The 13,031-nt window shown below is 38.2% G+C and overlaps 1 protein-coding gene across 1 annotated transcript in view; it reads right to left on the bottom strand.

Annotated features, from left to right (window-relative positions):
- Positions 1–485: 485 nt before the first annotated feature.
- ENPP1 (ectonucleotide pyrophosphatase/phosphodiesterase 1) overlaps positions 486–13,031 on the bottom strand; it is a 73,922-nt gene continuing 61,376 nt past the window's right edge. The window contains exons 21-25 of the mRNA XM_005907293.3: positions 10,940–11,069; positions 9,813–9,893; positions 8,778–8,910; positions 6,492–6,654; positions 486–4,287 (exon numbers count right to left, since the gene is read on the bottom strand). Of these exons, the coding sequence (XP_005907355.2) occupies positions 4,117–4,287; positions 6,492–6,654; positions 8,778–8,910; positions 9,813–9,893; positions 10,940–11,069 (678 nt within the window). The 3' untranslated portion in view covers positions 486–4,116. The remainder of the gene's footprint in view (positions 4,288–6,491; positions 6,655–8,777; positions 8,911–9,812; positions 9,894–10,939; positions 11,070–13,031) is intronic.

The raw sequence follows: 13,031 nt of genomic DNA, 5'->3' as shown, positions 1-13,031 counted from the left end.
TGCTTATGAAAGCACCTACATACTAAATTCCTGTGCTAGGCTTCAGTAGGAAGTGTGATCACATTTAGTTTCAAAGTTCAACAGTTTCAATTATAGATAAACACGTACCCACAGATCCAGGCAGGACAGATTGCAGCTAGTGGCAGAAAATAGTCAAGAGGGGGTCAGAGCCTCCTGCAGGACTCGGTGGTTCAGCTCTCTCCCAGTCTGGTCTCTCTTATCTCCTTAAATAGGACCAATCAGGCCAACTGACCTATGGCTCTCCTTATCCCACTGGAACCTGAGCATTCACCTTATTCTCCCTAAGACTTGCCCTCTTTTCTCTGATTCCTGGAAATGTTTTTAGGTTTCACCTGACTTTTTGCTCTGCCATCACTAGACTAACCAAGTAGAAAATTTTGCATGAGAATTACTTACCTCATTTAAGAAGTACTGACTAGAGACAGGGCAGTAAAATTAGGGATAAATAAAAGTTTTGCTGTTCATTTGAAAGGAAAAAATGGCCTTTATTGAGAAAAGTAAGATAAAAACATTTCCATACATGATCATGTGAAATAGCATTCAAAATGGAAATTAATCATATGTTTTAAGTTGATTAAAGAGTAAAAGAAAGGGTCTCTTTCAAGACAAGAGGGGACAAAAAAAGAATGCTGTATAAGAGCAACTGAAAACTAAGTAGGAACAGATGTGCATGCCTTTCCCTTTAAAGAGTTAGCACAGAATTTATATTCTGACATTTCCTTTAAGAACAGGTCAACAAAAGAAAAATGAAATAGTTGCATATTGTAAACTGGTCACAGTGACACTTGTGGAAAATATCAGAAGTAACAGTAAATGGAAAAATGCCCAAAATGTATGAATCCAAGGGAGGCTAAAATGCCCTTTCCTCACCTATTCGCCTAAAGAGCTCAAATTCATCCTTCAAGTTCTAGCCCAATCATCACCACTTCTGGCAAATCACCACTCTCACTGCCAAGCAGCACCCAGTGCCTCCTTCGTGCTCCCTGGCACTCCGCCCATGGCTCCATTATAACATTTGCCACACTTTTGGGATCATTTACACTTATTATGTCTCTTCCCTTTCTTCAAGACTAATAAGACTATGAGTGAGTGAGTGAGTGAAGTTGCTCAGTCATGTCTGACTCTTTGCGACCCCATGGACTGTAAACTACCAGTCTCCTCCCTCCATGGGATTCTCCAGGCAAGAGTACTGGAGTGGGTTACCATTTCCTTCTCCAGGGGATCTTCCTGACCCAGGGATCGAACCCGGGTCTCCCGCATTCCAGGCAGACGCTTTAACCTCTGAGCTACCAGGGAAGCCCCCAAAAGACTATAACTTATTTTTTTTCTGTTATTCCTGGTGTCTGGCAAAGGGGAAAGGCGTCTATCCACTTAATTAAGATCTGCTAAGATCTTCTATGTAGAGGCAACTGTGTCTGTATGTGAAGGACATATAAAAATCAGTAAGATACTTCTATAAAGAAGTAGATATCCTTCTGCAAAGTGCAGATAAAAAGCTTTGTTATTATATATAAAAGAAACATAGGAAGATTCTAAAAGGTGGAGAGGAGAAGGCAGACAGGCTAGGGACCTCAAGACCCAAGGAGCAACACTGCAATGAGTTTCCCTGGGTTTTCTTTTAGTTCATATACCCCAGACTTGTTGCTGAAAAAGTCAGAAACCTGGAAATTCCAACAAGTAAGGACAAAAAGAAGCCCCAAGAAAGGCCTGCTATCTTTCCAGCCAAAGGACCAGAAGAGGAGTGGCCTAGCAAGAAAGAAAACAGTAACCACTCCACTCCAACTAAACATCACCATGTCAGGAAAGACAGGGGCTTGCCAGGCTGTGAAGAGTTGCCCCAAGTTCTCTGCCAGAATAGCATCAGAGAAGGCTGAGTAGGAAACTGGTAATTTTATTCCCAATAGTGATTAAAAAAAAACAAAACAAAACAAAAACACTTTCCTTGCCACCCCTGTCCATAGCATCAGTGAAGACGACATGGGAGCACCAATGAGGAACCCAGCACATCCAATGGCAACCCACTCCAGTGTTCTTGCCTGGAGAATCCCAGGGACGGGAGAAGGTGGGCTGGTGGGCTGCTGTCTATGGGGTCGCACAGGGTTGGACATGACTGAAGTGACTTAGCAGCAGCAGCACATCCCAGGCAGGGAGGCAGCAATGGAGATAGAGTAGGATATTGAATTCCCACTCTGTCCAGCAACAAGGGTTTCTCCTCACTCCGAGTGTCAATAGAGGGTAAAAATTCCTGGACTCTAACACAACTGGCATTAATAGGATAGTGCCCCCCATTCTCCTGCTAAAGTCAGCTAAAGCAGAAAGGGTAAATGAGATCCACAGTCTCAAACATAACCCCTAAAATGTCCAGGTTTCAGCTGAAAATCATTTATTACAACAAGAACCAGAAAAATATTTTTGAATAAAAAAAGATAACAGATGCCAACATAAAGACAACACATGTAGGAATTATCTGACAAGGATTTTACAACATCCATCATAATGCTTCAATAAGCAATTATGAACATGTTTGAAACAAATGCAAAACTGGAAAGTCTCAGCAAGGAGATAAAAATTCTCAGCAAGGAAATAAAAGCTACAAAGAATCAAATGGAAATTTTAGAAACAAAAAATCCACAATACTGAAATATAAAAATCAATGAATGGGCTCAACAGCAAAATGAAATTAGAGGAAGGAATCTGTGAAATTGAAGACAGAGCAATAGAAATGAACAATAGAAACTACCCAATCTGAATAACAGAGAAAAAAGAGACTGGGGGAAAAGAATAAATTTATAGAACTTCAGGGACCTGTGGGACTAAAATAAAATCAATGAAACTTTCTAAATAAGTAAATAATTTTCAGATGCAAAGTGTATTATCTAAAGGTTTTGGGGCCCCTATGCTATTGAAGAACAAGTGGAATGTGAAGGACAAATACAGACCTTTGTGTTATTAATAATATAACACTTAAATCAGACTCAAGTAGCCTAAAAAATGAATGTAGCTTTTGAACATTCACAGGTTGGTACTGAAGGGTGTGTATATATATATATATATATATATATATATATATATGGTCTGTGAAGTGAAGAAAATCAAGTTCATTTATCATGAGTATTAAGAAGATATAAAACGATGGTAATACATTCTCTTCAAATCAATGGAACTTCAAAATGAACATCTCAGAACAGTACAGCTCTGTTGCTAATAGAGTGATTTTTGTGTATAGAGGAAAACATTTCTATTACTTGGATTAAAAATGCTATCTTGCATGAGTTGACAAGCCCCATGAAGTTTCACTAAGACAAGACACACTTTTAACCGTATAAAATAACCATTATTGGAGTTATTTTCAACCTATATTATCAGTGATCAGATTGGGAATATTTTTATTTTTTGGTACAAATGTAGACTAAATTTTATAAAGGGTAGATACACTCAGTACAGATGGTCCCTCAAAGTTTAACCTGAAAGAATCATTAAATCGGAAGAAACCCAGTTACAATTTAAAAATAGTTAGCTTTTGAGGGGGTGTACAGAAGAGATAAAAATAGGGCTTCAAATATTTCTGCTCCCATTAACTTTTCTGATTAAAATGAAAATAAATGAATATCCAAGTTAAAAAGAATCCAGAATCACTTTTAAATTCCTGTGAATGAACTAATGAAACATGGTCTACTCCAATCCTATTCATTAGTCTGGTGTTTGTCAGCATCACAGAAATTTATTAATGATAATATGATTCAAACATCTGGTGTCCAGAGAATGTTCACAGCTCCTTCTGCCCTTAAGAGAAGTAGAAGAGCAGTTTTAGGTATGATCTGTCTTTATTCCCAAATCTGAACAATTCTTTTTTTTTTCTTTTTCTTTTTGAACAATTCTTACACATTCAAACATGTGTGAGACCCAGTAGGAACACCTTCCTACTGTCATGCGGAGGCCACAAGTTTCCCTGAGAAGGTCGTGTATCACAGAGGATTCCCAGTTCTAACTCTGGTCGACAGTCTCCAAACAATGCAACAGTGTAAATAGAGGATGTATAAAACAGAAGGCTCTTTCACAAAGATTTACTGCTGTGTTTTTGGAATAAAAAAAGTTTCAGTCTTCTTGGTTAAAGGTTGGCAAATGTGTTTTCAACTTTAAAATGTCTGAAATTGGCTCTTTTCTTTCTTGATAGAAGCTGAGTCCGGTGATGTGTTCAACATCTGTGATCCGAGCTGTGTGTAGCTTCAACAGTTCTTCAACCCATAAGGATTCATGCTTCCCGTGCTATGAGGGTGGGAAAGGAAGAAAAGTCACTGGACAATAGTCAGTCCACCTTCCCCACACTCTCTGCATCTCCCTCGTTGTAATCAGCCATGACACCCTGTCTCTTAAATGGCAGATGCCATGAGAATTGTTAGGCATAATCCCTGCTCTTGAGCAGTTCACCATCCAATACATACCATTCATGTTTGTTTAGTAGATGTATCAAATCTGAGGAAAGTATATGTGGAACAGATGTACCTACAGTGCCTTGGTGCAAGAAACACCAAAGTATGGGGTTAAAAATGTTGGAAAACAAAAGTAACATGCCATAGTAGAAAGAATATGGGAATTAGCAGAAAGGAACTTGGAATGATGCCAAAGAACTGATGCCTTCAAACAACAGTGCTGGAAAAGACTCCTGAGAGCCCCTCAGACAGCAAAATCAAACTAGTCAATCTTAAGGGAAATCAACCCTGAATACTGGCTGGAAGCACTGATGCTGAAGTTGAAACTCCAGTATTTTGGTTATCTGATGCAGACAGCAAACTCATTGGAAAAGTCCCTGATGCTGGGAAAGATTGAGGTCAGAAAAAGAAGAGAGCATCAGAGGATGAGATGGCCGGATGGCATCACTGATGCAGTGGACATGAACTTGGGTGAACTTTGGGAGATGGTGAGGGGCAGAGAGGCCTGGCATCCTGCAGTCCATGGAGCTGCAAAGAGTCAGAATGATTGGGTGACTGAACAACAACTTGGATTCAAGTTCTACTTCTACCATCATCCTACCAGGTAAACTGAGGCAAGTTATTTAGTATCTGAATACGAATTCTCTTACCTGCGCCCTCCTCACAGGGTTGCTCTAAAGATCAAACACAATGATGTGTGCAAATGAGCTGTACAAATGCTAGTTCTTATCAGAATCAGTTATCTACACAGCTGCAATGAAGAAAGGGTTAGGGGAAGTGGAAAAATACACTTTCACTTCTGGTGAAGTAGTGAAGTTCTAGCTAATATGAGATCAAAAAAGAATTAAAGGCTTATGCTCTGGCGCATGGAGGCAGAGATGGAAATCATACATCCATATGTTGGTGTAAATTTTTCTGAAAATGGAGACTGGAGAAAGTCAGATGAAGAACATATCCACGGGCTGGTGTGCTATGATTATACTTTAAAGACATACTTCAATAAAGGTTCATGTGCCCTGATGATATTATTAGTTGCAAATAATAAATACAGACTTTTCACATAAAAGATCAATAATTTCCATTAGCTTCCAGCATCCACCACCCAGTACTACTGTTATACTCAGTCTCCTCCACTCCAGCAACCCTCTCTCTGGCTTGCAAGGAAAGAGCCTGACTCAGTAGACTACTTGGCCAGTAGATATTGGCCATCTGTTTCAGCATTTACATGAATAAATAAAAGACATCTGTTCTCTCAAGCCAAATCCAGCTAATCCTTAGTCACTATTTCAGACATGAAACAGAAGGGGTCAGTAAGTATATGTGCTATGTACTTAGTTGGTCAGTCATGTCCAACTCTTTGTGACCCCATGGACTGTAGCCCACCAGGCTCCTCTGTCCATGGGGATTATCTAGGCAAGAATACTGGAGTGGGTTGGCATGCCCTTCTCCAGGGGATCTTCTCAACCCAGGGATCGAACCCAGGTCTCTCTCATTGAAGGTGGATTTGTTACCATCTGAGCCACCAGGGAAGACCAAGTATATCTGATACACCTTCAAACAATTCACTTTCTGGTTCAAATCCAATATTCAGTGTCTTCTTGTTACACTGCCATTATAGAATTTGTTAAATGCTTATATTTAAGTTATCGGTATGATAGCTTTTGGAATGGTACAGATAGAAAAGTAACTTAACACCTAATTCAAGGCACTTAACATCATTTTGGTTAGTAAAATGTAAGTATAAATCTATTGCAGCCCTTTTTTTTCCAGGGGAGGGCCCAGAATTTATACACAGATTAAGTGACTAAGCCATATGACGTCAACAAAGTTTTTACGTTTTGATCTTACTGTTAGTGCTTTTAACAGACAAGAGTAATCTTCTTTGAATAAACTAAGAGGATCAAGTTTAAAACCATTCTATAATCTCAAACATGTATCTTCTAGTTATCTCTTCTTTTCCCACAGTAATGTCAGATGTAAGACATGCACAAACATATTTATATATCAATGCTTAAAGATAAATTAACAAAGGCCACTTACCGCACAGCTTTCACTATTGTCAGTCCTGTGAGGCAAAATGAAAGCCATGGCATCTAAATTTTCACACTGTAAGGGAGTCTGGGATGTGTTTTTACAACTTGTTAGCACAAGGAAGAAGTGAGTTGGAATCAGAACTTCCAAATTACGGATGATTTTGCTGTTTCTGTAAAATATGGTAATATTCACTTTAAGAAAAAAATAACTATTCCCTTTAATGACTATTTCACTCAAGTATATTTTTAATACAATACATCTCCAAATAAAGTTCAGTCAAATAATTAAACATATTGTAAGAAGTTAGTCATCATAATACCTCACATTTTCTACCAGATGGAGAAGAAGAAGAATTAGAAGACATAGAAACACAATCCAAATAATGTTACTTTTTACAGAAATTTATTAAAACTTTGTATTTTTTTTTTTTTTGTAATTCCACCTTAATAAATTGGAATTGAGACACTAAGGGAAAAAATCGTCAATTTTGAATATGTACAACCAGGACTCTAAAGCATTACTGAGAATCTTTTAAATTCCAGGCAGTTATGAACAGAAAGTCAAAGAGAGAGAACTGGTTTGAGATTTTTTTCATTCTGGCTCATTCAGAGAAGCTGTTGTTTTAACTGGATCTTCTTTCCTATTCTATAACTTTGTTTTTACTTTTTTTTTTTTTAATTAAAGCATATTCTCAAAGATGTCCCAAGTAACACCTTTACCTCATCTTAATTCTATTTCCTTAGGCCTCAAGACTAGATTTGTTTGGGAAAAAAAAAGAAGATTCATTTGGTTTTTTAGTTATCTTTCAAAATTTAAGGTAGTGGTGGTATCATTAAAAAAAAAAAAACCACAATCTTATGTGGAACCATGATACATAAAGCATATTAAAATGTGTTCCAGTTGAAGCTGTGAATGGAAAAGGTATAAGTTCTCTTCTTTACCCATTCTCCTGCTGCCACCTCTGAGGCATTTCCATAGGATCCTTATGCCTTAAAGAATATAATAAAAATATAATTTCACAAATGATGTGGTCACAGGTGTATATGTGTAAACAGTAATCTCTAAGTCAGCCTGAGGGAGTAGTTCTCAGACAGGGGCTGAATCCCAGTGGATGCTTCACTCCACTTTTCTCATAGACTGAAGAACCAAAATTGCTTCCAAAGATTTTGCAATTGTTTTAATAAAGATCAACCAATCTCTAAAATGTTCTTCCTTTTTCCTTTATGAAAGCACCACTGATGGTTTCTCAAGAAGGTCACTGTATCATTCAGAGACTGGAAGGGGGCAGGGAACAACCTTTAAAAACATAATATAGCCCAAGGACAGGACATAAATTGGTTAGAACAAACTAGGTCCAAGGTGGCAGACGATTCAAATTCCACTAGACCTTGGGGGCCAATATACACTTACAGTAACACATCAGCATCCTAATTGACACCCCCACAGGCACCATGACAGTTCCAAGGCTGACCATAAAGACCAGAGAGTGGGCAATGCCCAATTTCTGGAAATACCCTCCCCTTCCTCAAAAGAGCTGGAATACCCCTCCCACTCATTAGCCTGTGAAATCACCCACCCCTATAAAAACTGACACTCCATACCCTGGCGCCTCTTGCCTTCTGAGATGGCCCACATTCCATCTATGGAGTGTGTCTCTCCCGGAATAAACCCTCTTTCTCTTTACTATGTCTCGCTCTTGAAGTCTTTCCTGTATGGAGCCAGCAACCCACACTTGGTGGCCATCTCAGGGACTCAGAAGCGATCTGGGACATGGCCATCCTCGTCCACCCCACTTTCGCTCCTGCAACAAATTCCCCTTGCAGCAGAGTTGGATAAAACTGAAAGCTGTGACATTCAAGCTACGGAACGCTGCGGCACTATGGCTTTCTGTCTTCTGCTCCTTTGACGCAGGATGCCTCCAGCCACGCTGTATCATTCTTTGTCTCGAAACTGGCAGTTTGCTAGTTAAAACAGCATCTTCGCAATAGCCACAGAAAGAGATTTTAAACACTGTTGTTATCTTCTTAACAAAAGGCAGAGTCAGTATTTAATATGAGCTATAGAATTATTCATCTAAGCTGAGTGGGGGATAAACACTACTTTCATCTAAAAAAATATTTTACTGAACATCAAAATATCAAAATTAATCAGCTATTTCAAGGGGCTTCCTGCATAATCAGAAATGTCAGCTATACAAATACGAATAGTTAGATAGAAGAGGTTCTGCTGACTCAACTGGATGGTAGTCCCATTGGAGAGCTGTATTTAAGAGTAAATGAAATATGTTCTTACTGCTTCAGAGTCTCCAAGGAATCATAACGTCCGTCATAATCAGAATCAAACACAGGACCGCTAACAACATTGAGACCGTTTCTTTCTTCAGCATATCTCTGCAGTAAGGTGCCATGCAAGTAGTGCCATATAACTGAAACAAGAAGGAAGACGCCACAGTGTCAAAAGAACAAGATGACGTAAATCAACTACGAACCAAATTATGAATCAAAATTAGCATTTGTCATAATTAGGGATAAAGTGAAGTCTGGCCAAAAATCCATTGTTCAGCTTTTGCTCTTTGAAAGACTAACGAGCAAATGCTGAAGTCAATTCTACTTCAGGCATCCCTAAACATATGTATTATCAATGAAGCTGAGATCACATATTATCATTAAGCATAAAAAATATAAGAACACAAACAAGGCAAGCTATTCAAATTTATTGTTAACATCTGTATTTTTTTTGAAATATTCTAGAGCAATGGCACCCCACTCCAGTACTCTTGCCTGGAAAATCCCATGGATGGAGGAGCCTGGTAGGCTGCAGTTCACAGGGTCGCTAAGAGTCGGACACGACTGAGCGACTTCACTTTCACTTTTCCCTTTCATGCATTGAAGAAGGAAATGGCAACCCACTCCAGTGTTCTTGCCTGGAGAATCCCAGGGACGGGGGAGCCTGGTGGGCTGCCGTCTATGGGATCGCACAGAGTCGGACACGACTGAAGCGACTTAGCAGCAGCAGCAGCAGAGAATTTTTAACTATTCAAAAGCATTCTAGAGGTAAACTACAATAAAATTTTCCTTGTATGCTCTGTAAATTACTTAAAGTATAAATGTGTATTTATTCTTAAAAAAGCCAATAGTTACAATAATTAATAATGATGTAAAATCTATTCATTTTAAATTAAAAACAATTATCAAGAACTTCCAAATAGTTAAATAAGGCAACAGACTGAAATTTAATATCTATTAGTAGATTACATTAGCTAGACAAGTTAGGAGTAACATTACATTCTTTTCCCACCAAAAGTGTTTGTAAGATTAAAAATTTTACCTTGAAAACTCTGGTACATGGGCACTATATTAGTTGTAAGTAATGCTTCAGAATATACTTGACTTGAACCTTTATGTAATTCTACAAAGAAAATAACAAGAACAACTATTTCATTCTTCACAAATCACAGTAAGAATTATACTTTCTCATGGGGGTATTTAAAAAATGGGCTATCATCTTAAACTCGTAACACTTTCCCAAGTACTAGATCAAGGCGGGTAATGCAATGTGATCAGGTCCCTTAAAAAAACATTGGATCTTTTCTTCTTCAAGATGAAGAAACAAAATCTTTAATACGAAGGGCCTAAATTAAACATATTCAAATTTTACCTCATTTGCCTTATTTTCAACTAAAGTACATTGTGTCAACAATCTTTCCCTGAACTCTTTCACAGAGAAAAGTAAAAATGAGAACATCTGGCTTCAGAACACCTACTAACCAGAAAAAACATCACAAGGGATGTCTTTCCTGAAATGTGCTGTACAAGGCTTCTTTGTATGGACTTCTGGCTTGGACCTATTTTTATAACGCAAAAGCCAAGTTCTGACTTCAGAAGCTTGCTCTGGGGACTGAACTGGATATTGAGCATATTGACTGGAGTCTTCTGACTTTTTTCCTTTTTAGGCTGGCCTCAAAATGTCTTCTCATTAACATACAGATCTGCCACTTGAAAAAACAGAATAAGATTTCAGAAAAAAAAAAAAAAAGCCATTCCCCAGGGGCTCTGTATCAGTGCAAGAGCAAGCAAACTCAGGCTCTCCTTTTACCTCATTCTTTGACAAATCAGAGTTTTCTTTTTAAACAACAAAATGCTATCTCCTTCCTAAGAACACTGATGCATCCTTTTGACCTGAGTTTCTCAAATTCTGTTTAAAAGAAATGCAGAAAAGTGAAGAATGTTCTATCTACTGTGGTTACCCTAAATCCATCACTCTCCAAACAAAAGTAAACAGGTTTCCAAAACTTAAGTTTTAGATACTTGAAAAATTTCCCTAATAGTTCCATTTTCCACTCACAGTTTTCATCAATAAATAAACAAGATGTACACGTCCCCATAAGAAAGGAAAGGAAATGGTAGAAAGAAAGAACATAAGGGAAAGGGAACATCAGCGAGGAAGAGACTTACGTGGTGGGGAGAGGAACCCATAGCTCAGTTTAGCGTTATTTTTATAAAATGAACATTTATGGACAGGACTAAGAGGGATTCGGAGATCCTGGTAAAGACAGTTGGAAAAGTCTTCTGTAGAGAAACTGTCCTGAAGAACAAAATGAAAAGGACAATCAGGGATGAGGCATATAGAACAGAACGCTAGAGCTTTACAAATAATTAAAGGTGAACCACGTCATAAAATCATGTGGGTCTGCTTGTCTGTTCATGCCCTGCACTTTTCACTTTTCTATTAGTGTATTCATCTTGTTTCTAACCAACGTGTAGAAACTCTTTATAATATTAAAGATATTAATCACTTGTCATATATGTGCAAATTTTTCCTACCATGTTGTGCTACCTTTGTTTATAATATTTTTGTCTATTCAGTTTCAAACTTTTGTGCAGTGAATTGCTGATTTTTAGAGATCAGACTTTTCCATATTACAATACAGCCAAAAATGGTGGGGGGCGGTGGGGGAAAGCCATGGAACAGCAATTCAATATGAAAACCTCATGAGTAGTGATGACTCAATTTTTGCAGCTTTCATTATATAAGAAAACTGAAAATTCAAACAGAGTCCTAGGACATTATAATTAAGGTATTAAACTATAATAAATAGGATGGGGACCTACAAAAAACTGGGTAAACTGCTGTATACTGAGTGGTCCAAAAAGTTTGTTTGGGTTTTTTGAAGATGTTATGGAAAAACACAAGTCAAGTTTTTGGCAAACTCAATATTACAAAGTCAATTAAAAAGTGTTTGAAATGTTTGAAGATGTTCTTCAAAAATTAAAAATCAAATTAAGGTAGAAACTTTATGTACATATGTGAATGTGTGTGTGTATTCTCTCTACATACAGATACAAAAATTACATATATATGAACAATCTTAGTGAGTAGTAACAATAACTCTGTTTTTAAAATCTAACTGCTATAGTCAACTAAGCTCTCTCAAATCCCCTTTCTATCCCTTAAGAGCATCCTATATCTTACCAGACATTTTCAATTTCTGAAAATCTGGTCAGTCTAGTTTAGACCCTGATGCTGGGAAAGAATGAGGGCAGGAGGGGAAGAGGGCAACAGAGGATGAGATGGTTGATGGCCATCACTTACTCAATGGACTTGAGTTTGAAGAAACTCCAAGAGATAGTGAAGGACAGGGAAGCCTGGTGTGCTGCAGTCCATGGGGTCACAAAGAGTCGGACACGACTTAGGGACTGAACAACAACTAGTTTAAAACTTTATTTCCAGGTAAGATCTAAATCTCATCTCCTGCCTCTAATCTCTTTCTCAAGCTCTATTTCTTTCCTCATTTATCTTGCTACCAAAGCATCCAGGGGGTGAGGGTGAAGGAGAATGGTGGTCTTATTCTGGAATATCTTCCCCTACTCCTTTCAAGGCTGAACTCCTCTAGTCTGGGTGGTGGACAGGACCCCAGGCCTCTCCCTGGTTTGGTCTGGGAGGTCTCCCTGTAGGTGGTATATGTACTGAGGTTACTGAGCTTCAATGTCCTCCTCCATCCCTGAGGGCCCAAGATTTGGGCAGCTGAGGGAAATCCTTGTACTTACACAGCTGTGTATTTAGAAATAATAACTGTAATTGATTGTGAAAGTGATTTCATGAAATTAGAAATTAGCATCATCAAATATTAAAACCAAGAAAAAAACCAAAGCATGCAAGAAACCTTCACTGCATACCTTCATTTCACAAAGGTTTGCTCTGAATGTCAAAGTCACATAGCTAGTCAGTGGCCAAGCTAGAACCGGGACCTAAATTTTCTGACTCTCGGCTCAGTGATCTAATTTGGGAGCTGGTTACAGAGCCGAGATGGACAGTGAGAAATGATGCTGACGAAGTTTTGCTTAGTAATAATATAAAATAGCCACGCAGAGGTACAGAGATCTTAGTAATAATATAAAATAGCCACGCAGAGGTACAGAGATCTTAGTAATAATATAAAATAGCCACGCAGAGGTAAAGAGATCTTAGTAATAATATAAAATAGCCACGCAGAGGTAAAGAGATCTTAGTAATAATATAAAATAGCCACGCAGAGGTAAAGAGATC

The sequence above is a fragment of the Bos mutus genome, chromosome 9, assembly GCF_027580195.1.
Source record: "Bos mutus isolate GX-2022 chromosome 9, NWIPB_WYAK_1.1, whole genome shotgun sequence".
In the NCBI taxonomy this organism is placed as follows: Eukaryota; Metazoa; Chordata; class Mammalia; order Artiodactyla; family Bovidae; genus Bos; species Bos mutus.
Note: the sequence above shows the minus strand (reverse complement) of the source record. Positions and strands in the feature narration are given on the sequence as shown.